At 52.6% G+C, this 23,454-nt stretch overlaps 1 protein-coding gene across 1 annotated transcript; it reads right to left on the bottom strand.

The window, feature by feature from the left end:
- Positions 1–460: 460 nt before the first annotated feature.
- Positions 461–7,642, bottom strand: TMEM9 (transmembrane protein 9). Its single transcript, XM_086861552.1, has 6 exons — positions 7,561–7,642; positions 4,646–4,761; positions 4,458–4,549; positions 3,912–4,020; positions 2,760–2,891; positions 461–1,520 (listed from the first exon to the last, which is right to left on the bottom strand). Exons 2-6 carry the CDS (start codon positions 4,736–4,738, stop codon positions 1,371–1,373), a joined length of 576 nt encoding a protein of 191 aa, XP_086717678.1. The 5' UTR covers positions 4,739–4,761; positions 7,561–7,642; the 3' UTR covers positions 461–1,370.
- Between the last annotated feature and the right edge of the window lie 15,812 nt (positions 7,643–23,454).

Raw genomic sequence — 23,454 nt, 5'->3', positions numbered from 1 at the left:
GCTGCTGAAGGCCAACTGGGGTACACACAGGCTCCCAAAGGCTGCTCTTTGGTTTGTCTGGCAGGGTCAGCTTGGAGGGCTGCGTGCTCCACCAGCAGCTGCAGACCCCAACACACAGGGCAGTGACTGGCACCTCTCCCAGTTAAGCTCTTAGCAACAATTTTGCAGCTTCTTGAAAAGGTAGAATTCCAGTCTGCTTAGCTTTCCCACCGGGTAGCCCAGAGAAGTGAAGTCACTGACCTGTCCCAAGCAGGACTCTGGTCTGCCTGTGTTCCCAGCCTGGAGCAGGACAGTTGCTGTCAGCAGGGAGCAGTGCCAGGGACACTCCTGCAGTGCCACAACCACAGCTCTGCCTTCAGGTGCCATCAGATCACCTGCTGGGCACTGGCAGGCAGATGGAGAGCCCCAGACCTGGCAAGATGGGGATTTCCCCCTGACAAAAAGTCACTCAGGCAATAGATCTTTGTCTGCATTTAATACAGAGGTGCTACACCGTAAACTCCAAATGTTCTCCGTGGGATCAATACACACAGCAGAACCACTGCAGCTTCCTCCACACAGCCCAAGTCCTGTCAGCTCTTGGGAGTGTTCTGAATGACACAAGTGTCCAGGGCCTTGACAGGCATTTCCAGTGCTCCAGGAGAGCCTTTGCCCCAGTTCTGTTGGACACAAATGCTGCTGCCCACCCTGGGAGAACACCAAGAGTCACCAGTGTAGGTGTAAATGGAGAGGTTTCACCCCAGGAGGTTTTTATCTACTGGTAAAGCACAAAAAGATAGAAATGTAAATCAGCTTTTTATCTGTTTGACTCTTACTGATGTAGGTAGTAATAGGTTTTGTGATATTCACCTGCCCAGAAGCAAGCTGCAGTCTCAGTTATGCTGGTGTAAACCTGGACAGACTCCAGAGGTATGGAAATCTCTCCATTTACATCAGGGTAAGTGGAAGCAGCAGTGCCCACTGGCAGAAACTCCCTCCCCTTTATTCCTGTGCTGCATATGTGGCTCAGCACAATGCCCATGGACCATCAGTGCACACTGGGGGAGGAAGTGGCTGCTGCATCCTGGAGAAACATCACATAATTTATCCCACATCAAAATTCTCCCACTATTTTTATCCCAGGAAGACTCAGCCAGCTCCCAGCTCTCTGTTCCCAGCCCGTTTCTGCTGGGGTGGGCTGATGGAGTCCCACGTTCAGCCGAGCTCCACATGGCAGTCACAGCCCCAGGGCCAGCGAGGCTGGGCAAGGGAACGGCAGAGGACACGAGCAGAGAAGCCTTTGGGGCTGCTGCTCCCTCTGGAGATGGTGAATCAGGGAGGGCTGGAGTTCCATTCCAACACTGGGGTGTCCTGATGTGGCAGAGCCCAGCCTAGCTGAGCATCTTGTGCCGGTCGAACACCGTCTTCCTCTGCTCCTGCACCTGCCGCTTCCAGCGCTGCTGCGCCCCCTCCATCCGCTCCAGCACCGTGTTGGCCCTGGCACCAGCCAGGGTGGGCACTGCAGCCAGGGAACGAGTGTCCTACAAGGGAAAGAACGGGGCTGGAGACCTGGCAATGCCCAGCCCAAATACAGAGGGAGGCAGCTGACTTGGAGAGAAACTGCACCTGAAAGAGCAGTTCAAGGTTTGAGTTGTTCTGATGAAAAACCTTTTGAGAGCTCCTCAACAGCAGCCCCAAGTCCTTGACATTGGGGATCACCCATGACTCCAGACAGAAGTCCCCAGGAGAGGAGCTGCACAAAGCTCTGTTGGAAATTCACTCTTGGAGTCTGCAAGGAGCCAAAGTGAACCACATCCCCCTGCTAAAACCAGGAGATCCATCATGGCAAACAAACAAGGCCTATCCCAGTGGACTTAGTCCAGCATACTGGAGTGAGATAAACCTCCCCTGACACCAGGCATTTACCATGGGCACACCTGGATCTGGATTACTGCTGCAGAGGAGGGTGCAAACCCATGACTTTGGGGTACAATTCATCTCCTCCTGCAGGGCCTCCTTTTGCAGCAGAGGGAGTCAATGGATGGACTGTGAACACTGGAGCAGCTGCTCCTCACTTGCATCAGTATGAAGTATGAAGGAATTAGGCCAAACAGTTTATACTCACAACAAAGTACAAACAGGACAGTCCAACACAGTGCTGTAACTGCCTGGATTTTATGCAGCAAGAAATTTGTCCTCTCCCTAAACTGGTGTATGACAAAGATACAGAATGGCTCTTTTGCTACTGGGTCCTAATCATTTTGCCCATGGTTTGTACACCAGCATCCCACAAAAAGATGGGGTTTGAATGAAATTGTGCTCTGAGGAGAAGCACAAGGAAAAACAGCCTGGATACAGCTCAGGGCCCAGCCCCAGAGCAGGATCAAACAGCATCTCATAGGCCATGTTTTAAGTGTCTAGAGGACATTTCAGCCAACACTTAAGCTCATCTTTCCCTGGAAGCTCAGCACCACAAAACTCCACCTGGGACACTGCACAAACAGGATCTGTTTGACTTTTTGCACCCTCTAAATGGACAAAGCAAATTCAGGCCAGTTGCTACAAAGCTTCCTCTGCCTCTGAGGGCAGGGCTTGCCTTGGGCTCGTTTCACAGAGCTTTGAATATTCCTCGTGTTTCTACATGACCTGCAGAGATCTGAGTCTAAATGTTCACCTGTGTAACTGCCCCAAGCAGCAATGCTGGTCCTTCACTGGATCAGAGACAAGCAGGAGGTCACTGTTCCCCTGTCCCCCATTGTCCTGTCCCCCTGCCCCCTCACCTCGCTGTCCTCCTCGTTGTGCAGGGGCTGGGTGTAGGGGTCTGGCTTGCGGATCAGGGGGTCCACGAGCACCAGGAATGCCATGTAGAGCAGCAGGGCCCCCACCACGGACAGGTAGATGATGATGATCACCTGCAGTTGAGGACAGCACAGGGAAAGGATAAGCAGTGTAGATAAGAAGCACCACAGAGGTCAGGAAGGTCCTTTGCAGCTGCCTCTGTGTGATCTCTTGTTCTCATTTTGCTCACAAGAGTCTCGTGCTCTTGCCAGGAGGCCAGGCTTGTGCCATCACTGCACAAACTATGCTGATGCTCTCACTGTGCCAACTGAGGGCATGGTCTGCACATACGAGACAACAAGATAAGGCCCTGGTCAGAGGTGCTTAGCACTGTCACACATCCCCAGCAAGAGGACTGAGCTCCCACACAGCTCCTCACTACCAGGAATGCCCCTGGCTTGGACATGGAATCACAGAAATCACAGAAGTCACAGAATCCCTGAATCACTTCAGTTGGAGAATATGTCTGAGATCATGGAGTCCAAGCTGTGACCAATCCCCACCTTGTCACCCTGCCCAGAGAGCACTCAGTGCCACATCCAGCTGTTCCTTGAACACCTCCAGGGACAGCGACTCCACCTCATCCCTGGGCAGCCCCTTCCAGTATCCAACACCCTTTTTGTGAAGAAATTCTTCCTAATGTCCAACCTAAACCTCCCCTGGCACAGCTTGGGACCATGTCTTCTTGTCCTGTCACTGGCTGCCTGGGAGAAGAGGACAACCAACCACCCCCCACCCCTCTTAAAGAGAGTTGTAACCCCTGGCACTGCCACCATGTACTTGCTGTGACAGTTTTCTCTTTGTGGGCTCTTCTCCAGAAACCCAATGCAGTCACCCTGGGCTGCTGTGCCATGTCAGGGGCAGGACACAGACAGTGACTGCAGTCACCCTGGGCTGCTGTGGCACGTCAGGCAGCAGGACACAGACAGTGACTGCAGTCACCCTGGGCTGCTGTGGCACGTCAGGCAGCAGGACACAGACAGTGACTGCAGTCACCCTGGGCTGCTGTGGCACGTCAGGCAGCAGGACAGACAGTGACTGCAGTCACCCTGGGCTGCTGTGGCACGTCAGGCAGCAGGGCACAGAGGTCGTACCTTGATGGTGGTGGTGCTGCGCTCCTCGTACTTGCACTCACAGAGCAGGCAGTAGGCCTCCACATCATTCCCGGGCACTGGCATGGGCTCCACCACGTGCAGACAGTTGCTGCAGCACAAACCAACCACAGTCAGCAGCAGCACAAGGTGAAACCAGTGCTCTGTGCAAGGACACGGGGCTGACTTTATTTGTGTCCCAGCTTTCCTGTCAGGCTGATAACACTGATCTGGTATTAAGAGCTCCCCTCACAGCCTTGCTGGCCCAAAGTCCCTGGGACAGACTGTCCCAGCACCTTTTGGAGGGATCCAGTCCAGGTGGAAGAGATTGGAGGGCACACCCCACATCTGCCAAGAGTGGTGGGTTAACATATCATCCCAAATTCCTCAATTTCTATTCAAAAAATGCCCCTGGCCTGGGTTGAACATCACCCACCAAAGCAGTTCCCTCTGAAAACGTACAGGCAGGGAATGCCTTCCTCAGCACAGCTGGGAGCTCCAGAGCTTGGCTGTTAGGGACCCACCCCTGGGGCTGCTCCACACACTCACCAGTCCTTCTGGGACACATTCTTGTTGTAGATGTGCCCGCTGATGTTGCGGTACGGGGGGCAAATGCACTTGCAGCGAATGTCCTCAGAGCTCTGCAGGGCACAGGAGCCACATGAAGGAGGGGACACAGCTCTGTCCCCTCACCCCCCACCTCTGCTGTGCCCCACACACCGCTCAGGGTTACCCACCTTGCTGGCCTGTGCTGGGGGACACAGGACACAGCCCAGCAGCACCAGCAGCAGCATGGGGCTCGCTGAGTTCCGGGAGCTCTGGGCAGACATCCTGGGAGCCTGAGGGAACAAAACTCAAAACCAAGATAAAGCATCTCAGCTGAAAGCAGCCACAATGAGGTAGTCAAGTTTTTTTTTTTGCCCGCTTGCCTCTGTTTTGCCCAGTAAGAAGAAATTTGTTCCTGAATCAATGCTGATGTCAGCCAGAAACTCTTGGACACACTGAACACAGATCCCAAGAACACTTCTGTCAGAAGACTTCCACCCTGTACAACTACACATCCAAACTACCCCAGCCCTGCAAAAACACTGCTCATTTCCTTACAACTGCACTTGCACAAAACCTCCTGTTCCTCTCTTACCACCCTGGAGCCCAGCTACAGATATTTTGGTGCTGGCAGTTTTGCTCAGTAGGACACAGAACTAGGAAAAGCATGGAGCAAGAGTGAGCTAAAGCAGTACCCTGGGGCCTCCCTGCTGCACTGCCATGAATGGTGTCATCAATCACTGATCTTCTGACACTCAAAGTCTTGCTGCTGAAGGGAATGATGTATTTTCCTGCCATGAGCTATGGGGAAGGGATGGAATATTCCTAAGTATTCCAAACCAATTCCTAAACCTCCTTTATCTCAAGATACCTGTTCAGTAAATCCTGATTTTGAAATTACTTCAAGTTGGTAGCTTGGTGAATTAACACCTTTTGCTACGTATCATAGAGTGGTTTGGGCAGGAAGGGACCCTGAAGATCATCTTCCAACCCCCGTGGGTGTGGATAAAGTTGTTCCAGAGATGTGTGCTTCCACAAATCTGTAAGAATATGAATTTATTCCCTGTGCCACAGAAGGCAAATTGGCCTTGGCCAGACTGGCGTTCACCCTCAGAGAGAAAAGGTGGAGCAGGTGTTGGAGACCTGGGGACAGCACAGAAAAGCTGTTTCAGCAGAGGAAGAGGAAGGGAATTTACACCTTCATTAATCAGCTCTCAGGTAATCCCACAGGTTACTCAAGGTACCTGTACTCCATCACCTGACCTGATTCCATCGGGATTTAAATCACTGCAATATTCTGTCACCCTCTGCTTTATCTTATGTCAATACCTTAAAGTCACATAATGGATTACAAACACCAAGTTCCTTTCTTCTTTATCTAAATAAAACACCAGCAACTTCTAACAAGCTGCCAGACCTCTGAAATGCATCCCAGTCCTATCACCTCATCACATGATTTATTAACGTCTTGGATCACCCATTTCAACAATCTCCTCAAACAATGGTCCTTCCCAGGGACACTGCCCTGTACTCCAGGGGTTCACATCACCCCAGACCTGGAGAACAGGACTTACCTGAGCTGCCCAGTGCACGTTCCCCGTTTTAAGTGGGTCTGGACTTTTGTCTGAATTTTTAACACAGCAATGGGGCATGAACCTGGAATTCAGTTTTAGCCTCTCAGCCAAGTTCAGAATACCTGAACAACTCATAAATGTCACTTTTAATAACAGTAGGGGAAAACACATGAACTAAACAAAAACTTAGAACCTGGTCAAAGTTCACACACTATGAACTGCAGAACACCCTCAGCCACACAAAGGATAACTAAGGCATATTTATCTCCAGAGTTTGACAGCAAAGGTCCGTGCATACATGCCTTGGTGCTGCTCTTGTCAGACCATCAGGCCAGCCACAAGCAGCTGCACCTGGACCAAACCCCATCGTGCAGCGAGCCCAGCAGTGGCTACGGGCTGAGTTCCTGGGGGCTGGGAGTGTGTGCCAGCCGCCAGGATCAGCCCCACAAAAGGCTGTGCAGGGCTCTGCTGTGCACAGCCCCCCGCGCTCCTTCCTCCCTGTGATCGCCTCATCTTTAACTTCCCCGTCCCTGGACGTGTCCGAGGCCAGGCTGCTCTCCCGGAACGTGTCCTTGCCCACGGCAGGGCTTGAGATGGATAAGCTTTATGGTCCCTTCCCAACCAAACCGTTCTGGGATGATTCTGTGAGCATCACCTGGAGCCCTGCTAAGACTCGGGCCCGTTTCCCTTCCCGGATCTGTGCTCGAAGCACCCCCGACAGACCCGGCCAGAGCCGGGCGCCTCCATTCCCAGCCAAGGCCCGGCCGCTCCCTCAGCCCCGCCGGGGCTTCCACCGCCGCTCCCCCCCGGCCGCTCCCTCAGCCCCGCCGGGGCCTCCACCGCCGCTCCCCCCCGGCCGCTCCCTCAGCCCCGCCGGGGCCTCCACCGCCGCTCCCTCAGCCCTGTCGGGGCTTCCACCGCCGCTCTCCCCGGGTGCTCCCTCAGCCCTGCCGGGGCTTCCACCGCCGCTCCCCCCCGGCCTCCTGAGCCCGGAGCCCGCGGCTGCCCGGGCCCGGTCCCGCACAGCCCGGCCTGGAGCGGGGAGCAGGGCCAGGCCGGCCTGAGTGCCGCAGGGCCGGCCACACGAGCCCCATGCGAGCCCTGTACATCCCCATACATCCCCGTACATCCTTATACATCCCCGTACATCCCCATACATCCCCATACATCCTTATACATCCCCATACATCCGTATACATCCTTATACATCCCCATACATCCCCATACATCCTTATACATCCCCGTACATCCCCATACATCCCCATACATCCCAATACATCCCCATACATCCCTATACATCCTTATACATCCCCATACATCCTTATACATCCCCGTACATCCCCATACATCCCCATACATCCCAATACATCCCCATACATCCCTATACATCCTTATACATCCCCATACATCCTTATACATCCCCGTACATCCCCATACATCCCCATACATCCCAATACATCCCCATACAATCTCAATACGAACCCTATACACGCCCCATACATCCCCATACGATCCCCACAGATCCCCCTTACCGGCCCGAGCGCGGCCCCGGCCCGAGCGCGGCCCCGGCCCGAGCGCGGCCCCGGCCCGAGCGCGGCCCCGGCCCGAGCGCGGCCCCGGCCCGAGCGCGGCCCCGGCCCGAGCGCGGCCCCGGCCCGAGCGCGGCCCCCGGAGGTGACGCGCAGTGACAGACAGCGCCGCCGGCCTCTCGGAGCCGGGCTGGGAATGTCCCGCACGGCTCCGTGCCCCTCGCACGGAATTACCGAGCTCAAACTGCTTTGGTACGCTCGGAAAGCGGAGCCGTGGTGTCGCTTGGGAGGGACCCCAAAGCTCACCCCGCTGCACCCCCTGCCATGGCAGGGACACATCCCTCTGTCCCAGGCTGCTCCAGCCCCATCCAGCCTGGCCTGGGACACCTCCAGCCCCATCCAGCCTGGCCTGGGACACCTCCAGCCCCATCCAGCCTGGCCTGGGACACCTCCGGGGATCCAGGGGCAGCCACACCTGCTCAGGGCACCCTGTGCCAGGGCCTCAGCACCTTTATGTTATAAAATAGTAAATAATAAATAAAATAATTATAAATAAAAATCAAAAATAATTATAACAAAAATTTATATATATTTTTTAAAATACTTCATCTAAACCTACTCTCAGTCTGAAGCCATTGACCCTTGCTCTGTCATAGCATGTTCCTGTACATAATATTTTGAGGAGTTTTCTCACCTCGTTGCTGTAATGTTTAAAATGCTGGCCCTGCCGTGTCTACATTCCACCCCCACTCACTGGAGACTGCACGGGACAGTGGTCAAGTCAGCTGGACTGACCCAAGGAAATATTCCATGAGAATAATCCTGGGTATTAGATGCACAAAGGACTTCTAATTCCTCCCTCCTACTCCAGTGCTGCTGAGCGGAAGAAGCTCTTTGGTGCTAAATCCGAGTTCCCCCTCCAGAGCAGAGCCCTGGCTGTGCCTGTGGGACACCCAGGGCCGTGACACAGCCGAGTTTGTTCATGTTGGAAAGCCCACGGGGATTTTCTGTAACTGCCTTTCCTCGGGCTGCTGAGGAGGTGTTTCTATCTCTGACATCCCTGTTCTCACAGAAATCTGTTCTGTGGCTTTTGCTGCCCCAAGGTTCTCACCACTCCTTGTGGGGCTACAGAAGGCTGCATCGACACTTGGAGGAAGAAGCCCAGACTGGTGACAAGACTCTGGAAATGTCCTTGGAGGAAGAAAAGGGATGGCCCAGGCAGCTGGGAGATCAGGTTTTTTGGATGAGTGCCTCAAAAACAGACTACCCCAATAGAGGATGAGTCTGAAAGTTGCATTTCAGCTCAAGTGCCCTTTCCAAAAGGCTGGTTTCAGAATTCTCGGGTGGGAGAGAGAGTTGCCTGCACAGTTCCTGCAGTGGTGAGTGGGAGATCTCACACACACACCCAGGAGAGTGTTCCCTGTTCCCTTCCTTGCTGACTTCCCCCTGGCAAAGCTGCCTTTTTGTCTGTCCCAGGTAACTGGGATGCAGCAGGCTCAGTTGTCTCCTGAATGTTGTCCCTGTTGCTGTCTTTGAAGCCCAACACCAGTGGCAAAGGTGAGTTTGCCTGGAGGGAGCAGAATCTGCTGCTTTATTTCTTCCTGCCTGCCACTCAGCCTTGCTCTCAGTCCCAAGTGCACCACTGCACACACCCAACAGATGTGGTCGTGTTTCCTGAATTTTTATGTGTGCTAAATGCAGGTTCCTTCACAAATCTCTCCAGCAATGTGTTCTGAAACCTATAGAGCTCTTGCCCTGAATTCCCAGTAATTTGGGTTGATTTTAGCCACTGACACCACCCTGTAGAGATCTGTGGCTCCTGATTTCTGCCTCTCCCTTTGCTGGCAGCACAAAGGTGAGAGGAGCCTTCCATGGGCCCTGGGAACAGAGCCCAAACCCAATTCTTGTGGCACGGGGGGAGAGGGAGTGGGAGATGGGAAACAAAGAAACACAAATGTGTGAAAGAGGGGAAATGCTTCAGGTGTTAATACCCTGTTCCTGTCCCTTACCCACGGAATTTGGCCTTGCTGGCACTCGTGGTGTCAATCTGAGGGACAGGTGCATTTTTGTTAACAAGAGCAGTGGCTGAGGACACACAGGGACAGCTTGTCCTTGTTCTCTCTGGACACAGGGGTTGGTGACAACGCTGCAAACCTTCCAGCCCATCACCAGGGTCACAGCAGCTGGCACATATTTAAAGGGCACTTTATTTTAAATTGTGATCACACACATTGACTTGTAAATATTCTAGAAATACATCCTGCCATTATAAAAAGCAGCCTATAATTCAGAGGGAAGAAATTTCATTCTTCACCTGCAATAAGATGATTTGGTCTTTCTATGCCTATTAAATGAAATGCTTTGCGAATTACAAGCTGGCAAGAGAAGAACCCAGGGTGCCTGGGCATTGGGCCAACCTCCAGAGCTCTCTTCCTCGTGCAGGATGAGAGTTAGACCAAATAATGGAAATTCTCTTTTATGCTCTTGGCTCCATTCCAGCTCCAAGGAAGTGGTTTGTGGTGCTGTGCCTCAGTTTCCTCAGTCAAATGGTACCACAGCGCTGGGAGAGGTTCTGTGAGGGTGGCTGAGGGTCACAAGAGCTGCTTGTGACATTAAGTTTTTGAGGGCTCCTCTCACCCTGAAAGACCTGAGGTCTTAAAAAACCCCACAGAGATTTGTGAGCACACATTAATGACCAAACGGTGTCAGTCCCAGGCAGGAGCAGCTGCTGAGTGCGTGGGAGCTGACAGAAGATGTGGCTGCCCAGCAGGCTGGGCTCTGCTAACCCCAGAGATCCAGTGTCAGGTGTGCCCTTGGGCCATCCCCACGGGCTGGGGCTGTGCAGGGCCCTGTGTCCAGCACGGCCTCCCACGGCAGGGCCAGGCAGGGAACAGCCATCAGTGCCCAGCCAGGAGGATAACCCTGCACACTGCATCTGGAGCTGGTTCTCCTGGGTCACAGTGCAGCTGTGAGGGTGTGATGGGGAGGACACTCACGGTGTTGGTGACAGGATGGCTCTGGGGTGGTGAGGGGGAACCAACCCACACCCAGCTGACCCCCAAAGGGGGGACTCCAGCTTCTCCCCTGTGCTGTGTTTAATCATTTCTGCCCCTAGGCTGAAGGCCACTGCCACTCACAAACCCTGTGACAGAGAATGCTCAGAGTGAACATTAGGAAGAATTTTTTCGCAGAAAGGTGATTAGATATTGGAGTGGGATGATCAGCCTCAGTGATTCTGTGGTTCTGTGATTCAGGATGGCTGAGGAGCAGGGCCTCCTGTGGGTTCAGCTGAGCCTTCTGCAGAGCTGAGACCAAAGGAGAGAGCAGCTGCACCCCAGAGCAGCACTCTGGCCCACACTGCTTCCCTCTGCCTGATTTCACTGGGCTTTCCCAAGGGAACTGAGGGAAAAGGAAATTCTCTGTGAGGTATTTTTCAGGATCTGATGTCATGTCCTGGGATCCTGTGTGGTGGTGCAGCTCTGCTGTGACCCAAACAAGAGCTGGAGTCTCCTGGGAGGGAACTGCCATGGAAAGGGGTAGAGAATTGTGCTCTGATGGAACTGAGGCAGGTGGAGACTTGGCAAAACCAAACCCCAAATATTTTCATCTTCCAAGCCAAGGGTGTGGAGCACTGCAGACAGCAGGGGCATTTCCAGCTCCTTGGGTGTAGAGATGTCTGTGAAGCTGCAGTGCCACCCTCCCTGCCATGTGTGTGCTGTGAGGGAGGAGGGGAAGGAGCAGAATTAGGATGGCTGTGATGGGTCCTGTTTGTGAGGCTGAAATCACAAATTCCTGCTCCATGTGGGTGTCCTGGGAAGTCTGGCTCTTCCTTACTCAGCAGAGAATCACTGCTGTTGGCACCCTTTTCTCTAACACCTGATTCAGCCAAAAATAATCTTCTCCAAGACTTTTGATGGAATTGTGAGAACAATTATGCCTAAGTGTATTTTTGGCATCAGGCCCTCTGGGACTTGGTTTTGCCTTCTGAGGTCGTGCAGGAGGGCTGCAGTCACCCCAGTACACCTCATGCTGTGATTGCTCCTTAAACCTGGCCAGCTTGGAGCTGTTGGGCTGGGCTGATGGTCAGGGACCCCTCCTGCCTCCTGTGGGTGTCCTGGTTTAACCCAGCTGCCAAGTTCAGCCCCACACTCACTCTCTTCTTCACAGTGTGATGAGCAGAGAGTCACAGGAGTGACAGCGAGACATCTTGTGGGTTGATATAAATCAGTTAATGAGTAAAGCAAAGCCATGCACACAAACAAAGTAAAACAAGAGATTAATTCACATGCCCCAGCAGCAGGAACAATGGGGGAAATTCTACATGTGAGACCAAGGAAGCCTTTGCTGGTAGAGGTTACTGACCTCAGGGCAGTTTATAGCCAAGACCCTATGGTTTGGACATGTGTTGGACCACATGTCTCAGTCTTCTCCCAATTTTCACAGTTGGGGTTTTGTTTCCCTAAAAATTCCCAGTGGATGTAGCATTCATCATCTTCCTGCCATGCTGAGTTGCTGTTAAACAGCTGCTCTGTTTTGGAGAGGATAGAAGAATTCCTGGGGAGACACCTGGGCAGGATGGATTCCTCTGTTTGGTGGGACTGGGAGGGCACTGTGGTTATGGGATCCCACCTGAATTTTCCCCCCTTGGAGCAGGATGCTCTCAAGAAACCTTAGGAGAGATTTGGAGAAGTGACTCAGTTGTGTATGAAGTGATTTCAATGCAAGTGTTCATTTCCTCTGGCACAGAAGACAACACAAAATGTTACTGGGGGGCAGGTTCCCTCAGTACAACTGAATGTTGTGCTTCCTCATCTCTGCCATCAGCCTTTCATTTGGGGCCCGATGGGTCCTTGCTGTGGATCCAGCAGTGTGGGTGGCAGTTCTGCCTCTCCCTGCAGGGCTGCCCTCGGGGGGGAGAGCCAGGGAAGCTCCAGCTCCAGGAACTCCCTTAGGGCTCAGCCCAGAGGGGTTTGTCAGGGGCTTTTGCAGCCCTTGGAAAAGGGACAGGGAATGAGCACAAGCCTTTCATTTCGGTATTGCTTGGATGAAATAAAATGTAAATCAGAAAAGCAAATACAGACATGCAGGTGGGAAGCTGCCAAAGGCTCCCAGAAATACAAAGGTAATTTTTATCTCCACACCTTTTGTTGCTAGCTGTAGTGACAAACATATATTTATGTTCAGTTGTACTCATCTGACATCATCATCATCATCAGTCCCCCAGCTGTGCTGAGCTACCCCAAAGTGTTCTTTCCAGCTGTGGGACTCCTGGCCCTGAGGGATTTCCCTGGACATGATCTGCTCAGGTCAGACGTCTTCCCCAGAAGGCAGTGACACCTTTGTTAAAAATTATTCCCTCCTGCCTAAATTAATATTTTGCTGCTAATTTGGGAAGTAACAAGATAGCGGCGTGGCAGGCAGTGCTCTCAGCACACGTGTAGGTTGTATTAAAAATAGACATTAACATACAATTTCTTGGGTCCTTTCAAAATGACCTGGACCTTTGTCAAGAGAGGTCCATGCTTTTCCTCCCCCAGCATTCCCCCCTCCTTGGAATGCTGCTTCCCTCACGATTTTTTGATTAGCATCGCTTGCTGCCGTAGGTTTTATTTCTTGTATCGTGTTTCCCTTCCCCTTCTCCATGTCCCAGTGCAGCCACTGAGCAGGACAATCCCTGGCCTGGGCAGGACAGGATGGGATAATGTTGCTGACAGAAGGCTTCAAGAGGCAATTAACAGCTTCTCCAGCATGCAGGCCATGATTTGATAGAGGTTGTTCCCTACTTGTCAAAGAGCCTTATCCTTGGAAGGGGAGACAAAGGAGGGCCTGGAACAGGAGCTGGTCTCCATTTCTGCTGTGCTGGCTTCCTCTTTGGGCAGGATTATTTCCAGAGCTGGTGGTTTCTTGTCAGGAATCACCTGTATGAATGGGACACATCAGCAGTGAGTGCTTCCCCATCACTGGTGCTGTGCTGGGTGGTTCTGGACTCTGTGCCTGTGGGACAGACGGGCTCAGGAGCAGTGGGAGAGAGCCAAAAGTCCCATTGCCCTCTCTGCTGCTCTGGGCTCAGAGGCAGAGGGCTGGGAGGGTTTGTAATGCAGAGCCAGATTCAGCCATGGCTGAAGCAGTGAAGAACATCTGTGGAGGGCTGTGCTTGCCCTTTCTGTGCAAACCTGGGGGGACCTGCACTGCTGGGAATCACAAACCTCTGGGAGCAGCCTTTGTGCTGGGAAAGGGGAATCACAAACCTCTGGGAGCAGCCTTTGTGCTGGGGAAGGGGAATCACAAACCTCTGGGAGCAGCCTTTGTGCTGGGAAAGGGGTGGGAGCTGCTGTGCCAGCAGGCATCTGCTGTAGCACTGGGAGGTACTGGCAGGTTGTGGGAAGGTGCTGGCAGGAGGAGGTCATGTCCTGCTCTGAAATGAATGGAAAAGATGACACAAACACCAGCAGGCACTGCACTGGATGTTCTGGCCATGTCATGAGGGGTGTGGGGTCTCACTGGAGCCCTGCTGCAGGTGCAGAGGTGAGAACAGAGGAATGCCCAGAGCCAGCCTGCTCCAGAAGCAGCTCTGAATTGCTCAGAGATCCACCAGGCTGTCCCAGCCTTTCAGGCCTGGTGTCTCCTGCCTGCTGCTGTGCTCTTTGCTTACCCTGAGCTTCCTCCAGGAGTCTGTCCTGCCCTCACAGGTGTCTCTGGCAGTGCACATCCCAGCTCCCCTCCCCTCTGGCCCTGTTTCTGCAGTTTCAGTGATGGCAGGTAGGGAAGTGAGGCATTTGAAGCATGAGGGCCTGTCCTGGTGAGGCAGGGATGTTTATTTGAGCTGCTGAAACTTCTTGTCAGTGCCCAGGGTTAGGAGCTCTGCACGTGTTCTGAGCCATCACTCCCAGGGCAGGAGTGGGCTCCTCATTCAGGACAAAGCAAACAAAACATTAGAGTGGGAAGAGGGATTTCTACCCGTATAAATTACACCCTGTTACCCCACATAGAGGGCAGCCACACGTCAGAACATTTCTCCTGAGAGCTCAGATGACCCCACTCCCTTTTTACTGCAGCAGTCTGATCTCCCAGAGCTGTGTAATTTGTGTTTTCCATGCAAGGGAGAGCTGGTGGGGAGAAGCCACTCAGCCACAGGTCAGATGGGCAGAAATGTCTCCTGTGGAAAGATTTAAAGACAGTGAGAGAGTCTCTTTTACTGCCCCTATTCCTGCGAGATAATATGGAAAATTCTCCTGAACACTGACCTTGCTGCAATAGGCAGATTTCACAGCCCCTTCCCAGCTTTCCTTGTTGTGGAATGCTCATGATGGATACAGGAATGACCAGATCATCCCTAGGAGTGGTCCCAGCTCTGCTGGGTGTGCCAGGAGCAGGGCTCACCATTGCATTCACAATATCCAGCTCTTACTGGTGCAGAGCTGTGATCCTACAAACTACCACTGCTTTTAATATCTGCACCAAACAAGAGCAAAAAACGCCTGAGCAGGTAGAGCTCTTGAAGAGTTTGGGCTTGTATTAGAGTCTTCAAAAGCTCCTTCCCTTCTATGTTTCTATTTTGTGACACAGCCATGATTCAAGGCATTGCTACAGGGATTAGTGACCAGCAGAACCCCCCCACCCCTGCAGATGTCTGGTCCAGAAGGGATTTATCTCAAACCCAGGGCAGATAATACTAAAGTGTCTCTGCTGAATCACCTCCTGTTTGCCCCAAATTCACCTCAGCCCATGCAGCCCTTGTCAGGCAGGGACAAGGCAAATGTGCCCACCTTGAGCACTCCTCACCCAGGTAACCTCGAGCACAAACAGTCTGTGTGAGTCTGTGATCTGCAGGGTTTTGGGGACAGTGTACACCCTGTGCTGTGTCCTGGGTCCTGCAGGGTGATGTGTGACCAAGCCAGGCTCTGTGTGATCTGCAGGGTTTTGGGGACAGTGCACACCCTGTGCTGTGTCCTGGGTCCTGCAGGGTGATGTGTGACCAATCCAGGCTCTGTGTGATCTGCAGGGTTTTGGGGACACTGCACACCCTGTGCTGTGTCCTGGGTCCTGCAGGGTGATGTGTGACCAATCCAGGCTCTCTCTGTGTGAGGGCTCAGGCAGGGCACTGCTGCAGCCAGGCTCAGTTTCCCTGCTCCAGAGCAGAGGCTGTGACAGAGCTGATGGACAGACTGGAAGGGATGTCAGGGAGCAGAGGGGAGGGGGTGTGTGCCCCTTCCCCTCTCTCCCACTGGGAAGGTGTTTATCCTCCTGACAAGTGCCATGGGCCTTTCATAACTGCTGCATTAGCAGAGGATCAAATGGCTCTTAATGAGAGCAGGCTGTGTGATGGGAAAGGTCGCCAGGGTCGAAGGGGGAACATTTTCAGGAGGCTGACACAAGCCTTGGCTCCTGCCTGGCGACAGGTGCCAGTCTGCTGGGCTGCCTGTGTCCCACACAAGGAATCAGCCCCTGCAGAACGCAGGGAAAAGGGACCTGAGGCCACTGCTTGGCTTCTGAACTGGGGAAAAAAGGGAGCCAAGGGTGTGACAGAGCTTCCTTGTGAGGCTGCTCCGAGCCAAGGGGGCAGGCTGAGCATGGCTGGGCCCTTTGAAGGAACGAGAGGGATCTGTCTTTACAAAGTGTGGGTAAAGCTAGGTGCTGGGAGACAAAAGAAGCAGTGAGAGGAACCATAAATCCCATAGGAAAACGGGGAGGGGGGTATACTTTAGAAAGGGGGTCTGTAGGAGGCAGTTTGGGAAGTCTGTACCTCTCAAGTACCTCAGCCAGTGGGGAAAGAGAGAGGGAAATGTGGCCAGGAATTAGGAGGCTGTGTCCTCTAAAAATTGAAGAGACCCCAGGAGAGCTCCCCATGGCCTCTCCCTTTATTAGAACAAGGTTCCAGGGCTCCCCTGTCTCCTTTTTGGACATAAACCTCTGGTGTTTGTGGATTGATTTTCCTGACAACTTCAATGCCACAATAAACAGCTTCACTCCCTAAGGGCACTGTTTTTGTTGGGGTCTGTCTCTCCCTGTGCTGGATTTATGGGGATTTATGGATTTATGGGTTTATGGGTTTGCTGAAATGAGCTTGCTGGGTCTCAGCCAATGCACAGTTTGAACACCCCCAGCTGGCCCAGCCAGATGAAATCTTGCTGTGTCTGACACACACTGACTGCAATTCTGACTGCAATTCTCCCTTCCCTCCTCCCGTGCTGCTTTGGTCCCATCTGCCTCACACAGTTTCATTTGGGACAATGCAGGGGATTCAGCCAGCCCAGGCCAAGCTGCTGATGACAAGCTAATTAAAGACCAAGCAAGGGAGGAGCAGCTAATGAGGGAGAAGTGGGAGGAAGGGCAGCTTGCCAGGACTGTGCTGGCAGATTCTGGCTCAGTGGAACTGATTGTGTGCTGTAATTGATGGTTCAGGGGAGGCCCACAGATGGGCTCACACCTTCCCAGAGCCAGGGTTTCCTCCACAGGGTCAATCCTTGGTTTTCACACGGAGTTAACGGGAAAGAGGAGGCAGTATGGCCATGTCAGTGCAAACAAAAAGCCAGGAGCAGCACTGACATCTCCTCAGGAGCAGCACTGACATCTCCTCAGGAGCAGCACTGACATCTCCTCAGGAGCAGCACTGACATCTCCTCAGGAGCAGCACTGACATCTCCTCAGCAGCAGCACTGACATCTCCTCAGGAGCAGCAGTGCTCAGGTCCTGTGCCCCCAGCAGCCCTGACCATGAGCCACAGGGTCACAGAATCATTTATGCCAAAAAAAGCTCCAGGATCACCCAGTCCAACCATTAACCCAGCTCAGTTCCAGCCACCATTAACCCACATCCCTAAGCTCCACATCCATTTGTTTTCTGGATACTTCCAGGGATGGTGACTCCACCACTGCCCTGGGCAGCTGGCACAGAGCCTGATCACCCTCTCAGTGCAGAAATTTTTCCTAATTCAGTTTAAGCAAGCCCTGGCCAGCTCCCCTCCTGCAGTCCTGTGAAGGGAATGGGGCATGAAAAGGAGGTGGATTCTGGAACTTGCTGGAATAGAGGCTTTGCTGGATCATTTCATTTGGAATGTGTGTGCTGGGGACTCAGGGCTTACCCCAGGTACTCAGAGCCAAGTCCTGCAGGTGGTGATGGGGTTGTGCCAGATCTGTGTTAGCACAGCCCTGGTCTCTGCACCTCACCCTGGGTCCCCTTCACCCACTGCATCCAGAGTAATGAAAACAAGGCAATTCCTCACTTCTGGATAATGATGGAATATGAGAAAACATCATTTATGAGTACAAAGAGACTTTTATTTGGATTGCTTTCTGCTGTTTCCATGCTGAATTTCCTTTCTGAATGGTGGTACCGAGACTTCTTTGATTCACAACCAAATTATTCATTATTCACCAAACATGGGGAAAGACTGAGAGCTTCTGCTTGCTCTCTGCAGCTCCAGAAGGGACTGTGGAAGGGTTGTGCCTTGTGTGTTTTGTTCTGAAATCTGGGGAAAGATTTGTCTAGCCTTTGCCTCAGGATTGCTCATTTCTCAAGTGAGATGGTGCAAGAGCTCTGCATTTCCCACCTCCCCAGGCAAGGCTGGGGATTCCTGCTGCAGCAGGCTGTTCCCAACCACAGGGCATGGGGATTCCTGCTGCAGCAGGCTGTTCCTATCCACAGGGCATGGGGATTCCTGCTGCAGCAGGCTGTTCCTATCCACAGGGCATGGGGATTCCTGCTGCAGCAGGCTGTTCCTATCCACAGGGCACGTCCCAAAGGCTGTTGTAGCAGCTGTGTTTGGCACAGGCTGTGCAGGGAGAGCTCTGTCCTTGAGGCCAGGTGCCCAGGGCAGTCAGTGAGTGCAGTCCCTGCACTGCCTTCCCTGTGCCTGTGACCTCTGCTCGCAGCTTCTAAAATTCCTCTCACCGGAGGGGGTCATTTCCTCATCATCAACACCTGCTTGGACAGACTGACCCCTTCCAGAGCTGCTGGGCCCGAGAGCTTTGGGGCACGAGTGTGTGGAGGTGTTAAAGCTGTTTGTGGTGAGCAGCAGGGACACAGCCCCTGGCTGCAGGGCACTGGGCAGGAGCTCTGCTGCCAGCTGCGTGTCCAGGGGGAGGACAGGACACTCTCTGCTCACAGATTCCCACATTCCCCATCACAAGTCGACAGAGCCATGAGCCCCAGCAGTCTGTGGTGATTGTGAGGCCCCAGAGCCCCCAGCAGGTCCCTTCAAATGCTGTCAGGGGCACCCACACACAAATGATGGAAGGACAGCAGAGGACACACACAAAAGGCGTATTTCTGTTTGGATCAAACACCATCTGGGACTTTTGTTTGAAGGATGTGGAGGTGTTACAGTGGGTAGGAACTGGGAGCTCCTGTTCCAATGGATTCCCTGGCAGGGTGTTGGCAGCCTGTAACCTGCTGTGACCTGCCTTGTTCCCCCAGAGGAGTGACCTGGGGTGCCCAGAGCTGTCCCATGGCCCTGCTGCAGGGCTGGGACACGGGGCCATTGTGCTGTGACACAGCTCACTGCAGGCTGGCAACTGAAGAGAATGTCCAAGGCTCAGGACAACAAATTGCCAAAATAGCTGTAGAGCAATCACCCCCAACTGGCATTTACTGCAGCCAAGACTTTCTGAGCTCAGTGTCTCCTGGCCATTTGTCCTCCCAGATCCCCTGACCTTAGGAAAGGCCTCTGAATTTGAGTGGCAGAAAGCTGTGACACTGAGTTCCCATTATAAAATAAATCTGTGGTGACTCTGTCAGATATTCCACCTTGTCATTCCAGCCAGGAGGCTGAGCTAACCACATCTGGTGGTTAAAAGTGTCCTGATATTCTTCTTTAAGGACAAGGATTTTCTTTGTCCTCCTCTCATCTTGTCTCCCCTTTTGGTATTTACCTTTGTAAGATATTTAATATTTTTTATCACCCATCTCTCTTTCGTTGGGCTGAACAAAGTAACCTAACTCACAATATTTTAATACAACTTCAAAAACTGGGATCAGAAGCTGCCACTGATATTTCCCTAGCAGCAGCACTTACCAGCTTGTGCTGGAATTGCACCTGGAGTCTTCCATCCGTGCTCTCGTGGTGATTTCCATTCCTGTGTTCTCTGTTCTCCAGTCAGCTTTGTCATCACCATTTTTGCCATCCTTATGATTTCAAATGGAGGCTTCACATATTCTCACCCTCTCAGAGCTGCAGAGTCAGCCCATTTAATCTTATTTTTTTGGTCTAGAATTTTTCACTGCTTGTTTTAAGGAATTTGTACTGTCCTAACTAGGTTGATATTTGTCAATTCTTAATCACTCCACCAGGCTTTGCAAACAGACCAGGTTAGAAAAGGCATAAAAGCTGGCAAAAAACCCATTCTCAGACTCATCAGGACAGGAAACCTGACAGAATCTGTGGGTATGAGGAAGGTGTGAAGGGAGTACCTTGGGGAATCGAGGTCATAGGAGAAATAAAAATAACTTCTGTGTTTCCATCTGTGTTTGGTGTGGAGGTCCCTGTGCTGGGGTCTCTCATTTGTGTTTCCACTAAGTCAGTCCCAGACTGAATCCTGGGGAATGTAGAAATGAAGGAAACCAATAGGTTTCAACAGAGAGATGAAAATGGACCAGAAAGATGAAAATCTGCCCCAGTGCAGGGATGAAACAGCTGAAGTGTGGTTTTAAAATTGACTTTGTACTGTGACAAAAACAAAACTGGAGGGACAGAGTCAGCAATCCCCTGGGTGTAGCAATAGGCCCAATTCTCTGGCAGGAATGGCATCTTCAGAGCACCTGTACAAGGCCAAAAGGACCTGATCACCCACGGTTTGCTCCCTATTGAACACAGATGAAACAACATGGATCTCCTCTGAGCACACCCAAATGTTCTTTCATAAGGCAGGACTTGCCAGCTATTAATAATAGCTGATATCAGACTGCAGCATGACAGCAATTCCTCACAGGGCCTTAATGACAGACTTTCTGGTAAGCAAAACCATTAGAAGAGAAATGTTGCCAGGAATCCTAAATCCCTGACTCTGACATGCTGAGGTTTGGAAGCTTCCACCTCCAAACTGCCTGGGAGATGATTTGTCAGGATGGTTTTCAGCTCAGGAGTTCTCCTTTCTGCAGTGCTTGCCCTTCTCCATGTCATGGCTTTGCTGACAGGCACTGTCACTCCACCTTCAGCTCTCTTGTATTCATTTTTGTTGTCTCCTTGTAGCTCTTTGTCCATTTCCACACATTTAACAAAGCAAGTTTCTGCAGCTTTGCCCTGGTGGTTGCACACAGAAACTTCACTCATCTCATGTTCGCTGCTCAAGGTCAGCACAACCATCCCACCTGCACAGGAGATGTTCCTGAGCCAGCTCTGTGTGCCCATCATGAAGCTCTGCACCCTGGGCTGAATCCAGGGACACGTGGCCAGCAGAGCAAGGGTGGTCACAGAGGGGACAGAGGGACAGAATCTTCTTTGTGTTCCCAAATTCCTGCAGGCAATGGCCACGAGTTCCATCTCAGGAGGTTTGGGTTGGGCACTGGGAAAAGGCCTCTCCAGGAACTGGTGCAGGGCTGGGACATGAGAGAGGAGGAATCTCCATCCTTGTGAGTTTTGGGTGTTTGCTGAGACTCAGTGGAAAAGCCTTGGCTGTTCCAACCTTCCAGTGTTCCAGATGTCCTGCCCTGAGCGGGAGATGGACTGGGGACCTCTGCAGCCCACGTTCACTGCACCTCCCTGCTTCAGTGCCCAGCAGTGACCCAGCTGCATCTCTGCCTCCTGCCAGGCCAGCTGTGTCTCAGGTTCACCAGACCTGAACAGGGCAGTGCTGGAGTCACCATCCCTGGAAGTGCCCAAATGTGTGTGTCTGGTGGTGAACGTGGCAGTGCTGGGGTAAAGTTGAACTCAACGATCTCTGAGGGCTTTTCAATCCTAAATGCCTCCGTGATTCTGTGGCTGTGTGACCTGGGCTGACCCTGAACGTTGTAGGAGCGCTGTGCCCTCGCCCCTCTGGGAACAATGCTTAGGGCAGTGTGAATCCTGTGGGTCTCAGCTGCTCTCTGCTGACTCCCAGCTTTCTGCCACCTCTCACCAGCCCTGGGAGCCATGCATGGCTGGCCTGGCACACCACAGGGCTCAGGCTTAAAGAACCTTTCCTGGGTGGAACATTTAAGGAATTGACAACCACTTGTGCTGAAAGGGGTCCCAATTCCTTGAAACTTATAAAGTTAAATTAGGGCAAATCTCCTCCTTTCCCCCTCTGGGTGAGCTCAGCAATCAGCTGACACAGTTCCTCTGACAGTCCTTAGATTTATATGTCCTTTGGCATTCTGTCCTGTCTGCTGGGGCACTCTGGGGCTGCTGACCTTTGTGGCATGTGGCAAGGCCAGCGAGGCTCGGCTTCTGCCGCAGGCGGCTGTGGCTTCTTGTTGAAGGGAGTTTATTTCTCCAGGCTGTGCTCAGCAGTGAGCCATGCACTCGGGCTATTTTTGCAGGCATACCTAGAGAGTCAGGAAGGAGGCCAGAAGGGTTCCAAGAAGACAAACTGCAGGTCTCAATGCCCTTATCAATGAGGTGTATGTGCAGAGGAGACACAAATTGTCCAGCAGGGTAAATAAAGAGGGAGCACAGGGACAAAAAAGACACCTGGAGTACCAGATAGCCACTTAGAAGATTATACATAGGTGGGACAATGCTACACCAGGAAGAGAAGAAAAAGCTGGATTTTTAGTGTAGATGTATGGGACAGAAAGCTAAAATTGTGCTTTGAAAGACAAACATGCACAAAGCCCAGCAATTTTGTCTTCATATACTTGCAGAAGGTAAACAGCAGCAGCTGATGGTTTATTGGGTTGTTCCCTGCTCTTTAGAGCTCCTTAGAATTTTCCTCTGGCTTGCTGAGAGTTGTTCTCTGTGCTGGATTGACCCTCTCGCATCAGCAGCTCGCGCTGTGCTGCCGGTTTGGAGTGGGATCCCTCAATATTACCATGAAAGGGGTGGGAAGGATGGCCAGGAGAACATCTCACCAGGGCATTCCTGCTTCCAGCAAGGATTGGGCAACTGGCAGTGTGACCCAGCTGGCCTGGGGAGCCAGAGGGAGTCCAGACTTGGTGGAACTGAGGTCAGCTGCTTTGGAGGATAAACATGTCAGGCTTCTCCCCTTCTCCTGTGCCCCGAGGGCTGGCCAGACAGCTCAGCCCCTCTGTGGTCACTGTGGGGAGAGAAACTTTGCTCTGGTTACACCTTCAGACTGGAATTGATGGGTGCAGAGAGAGGAGTGAGTGGTGAGTGTAAAATGAGAGATGCCTGAGAAATAAACTGAATGAAGCTGAGGAGCAGATGAATGAGAGCATGACCCATTCACTGTCGTGGTCACACACAGCCCTGCAGCACCTGGGACACTCAGTCTGTCAGTCCAGGAGATTGACAAGGACCTGCTGGAGTTGGAAATGCCCAAACTGTGAGCAATTTGCTTGCCCTTCAGTTTGCCCCAGAGCAGCAGCCCAGCTCTGTCTCTACGCAGGGTTAAGCAGGGCCCCATATCAGGGTCTGGTTTCCTCCTGCCCAGCTCCTGGCAGTGGCATTGTCTGCCCCAGCCACCCTTCCCAGAACACAGACCTCCCTCATCCATCACAATTCTGACACAGGATCCCTCTGTGGCACCTTCCCGTCCTTTCCTCCCTTCTTCCAGTCTGACCAGGATGGGTCAGCCCCCCTGACATTATCCTGCTCCTTTCAATGATCCACCCATCCATTCCCCATCCATCCATCTCCCTGAAAAGTGACCTGCTCTCTGTGTCCCTCCCCAGCCCAGAGCCTGTCTGTCTGTCTGTCTGTCTGTCTGTGTGACAATGTGTGCAGCTGCCTCTGGTGTCCACGGCCACTCCTCTGGGACTCTGCATTGAGCACAAAGCTTGAGAGGGCACAGAGGGGGTTTG

Source organism: Cyanistes caeruleus, chromosome 24, assembly GCF_971803275.1.
Source record: "Cyanistes caeruleus chromosome 24, bCyaCae1.hap1.1, whole genome shotgun sequence".
NCBI lineage: Eukaryota > Metazoa > Chordata > Aves > Passeriformes > Paridae > Cyanistes > Cyanistes caeruleus.
The sequence above is the reverse complement of the archived record's forward strand: the minus strand, read 5'-3'. Positions and strand labels throughout refer to the sequence as shown.

What these genes read in the sequence shown, in the direction of transcription:
- TMEM9 (XM_086861552.1), bottom strand. Translation starts at nt 4,738, where the DNA reads ATGTCTGCCCAGAGCTCCCGGAACTCAGCGAGCCCCATGCTGCTGCTG. An exon ending in AATGTGTCCCAGAAGGACTG is followed by an intron (nt 4,021 to 4,457) that starts GTGAGTGTGTGG and finishes TTTGTGCTGCAG; the next exon opens with CAACTGTCTGCACGTGGTGG. An exon ending in ACAACGAGGAGGACAGCGAG is followed by an intron (nt 1,521 to 2,759) that starts GTGAGGGGGCAG and finishes TTTCCCTTGTAG; the next exon opens with GACACTCGTTCCCTGGCTGC.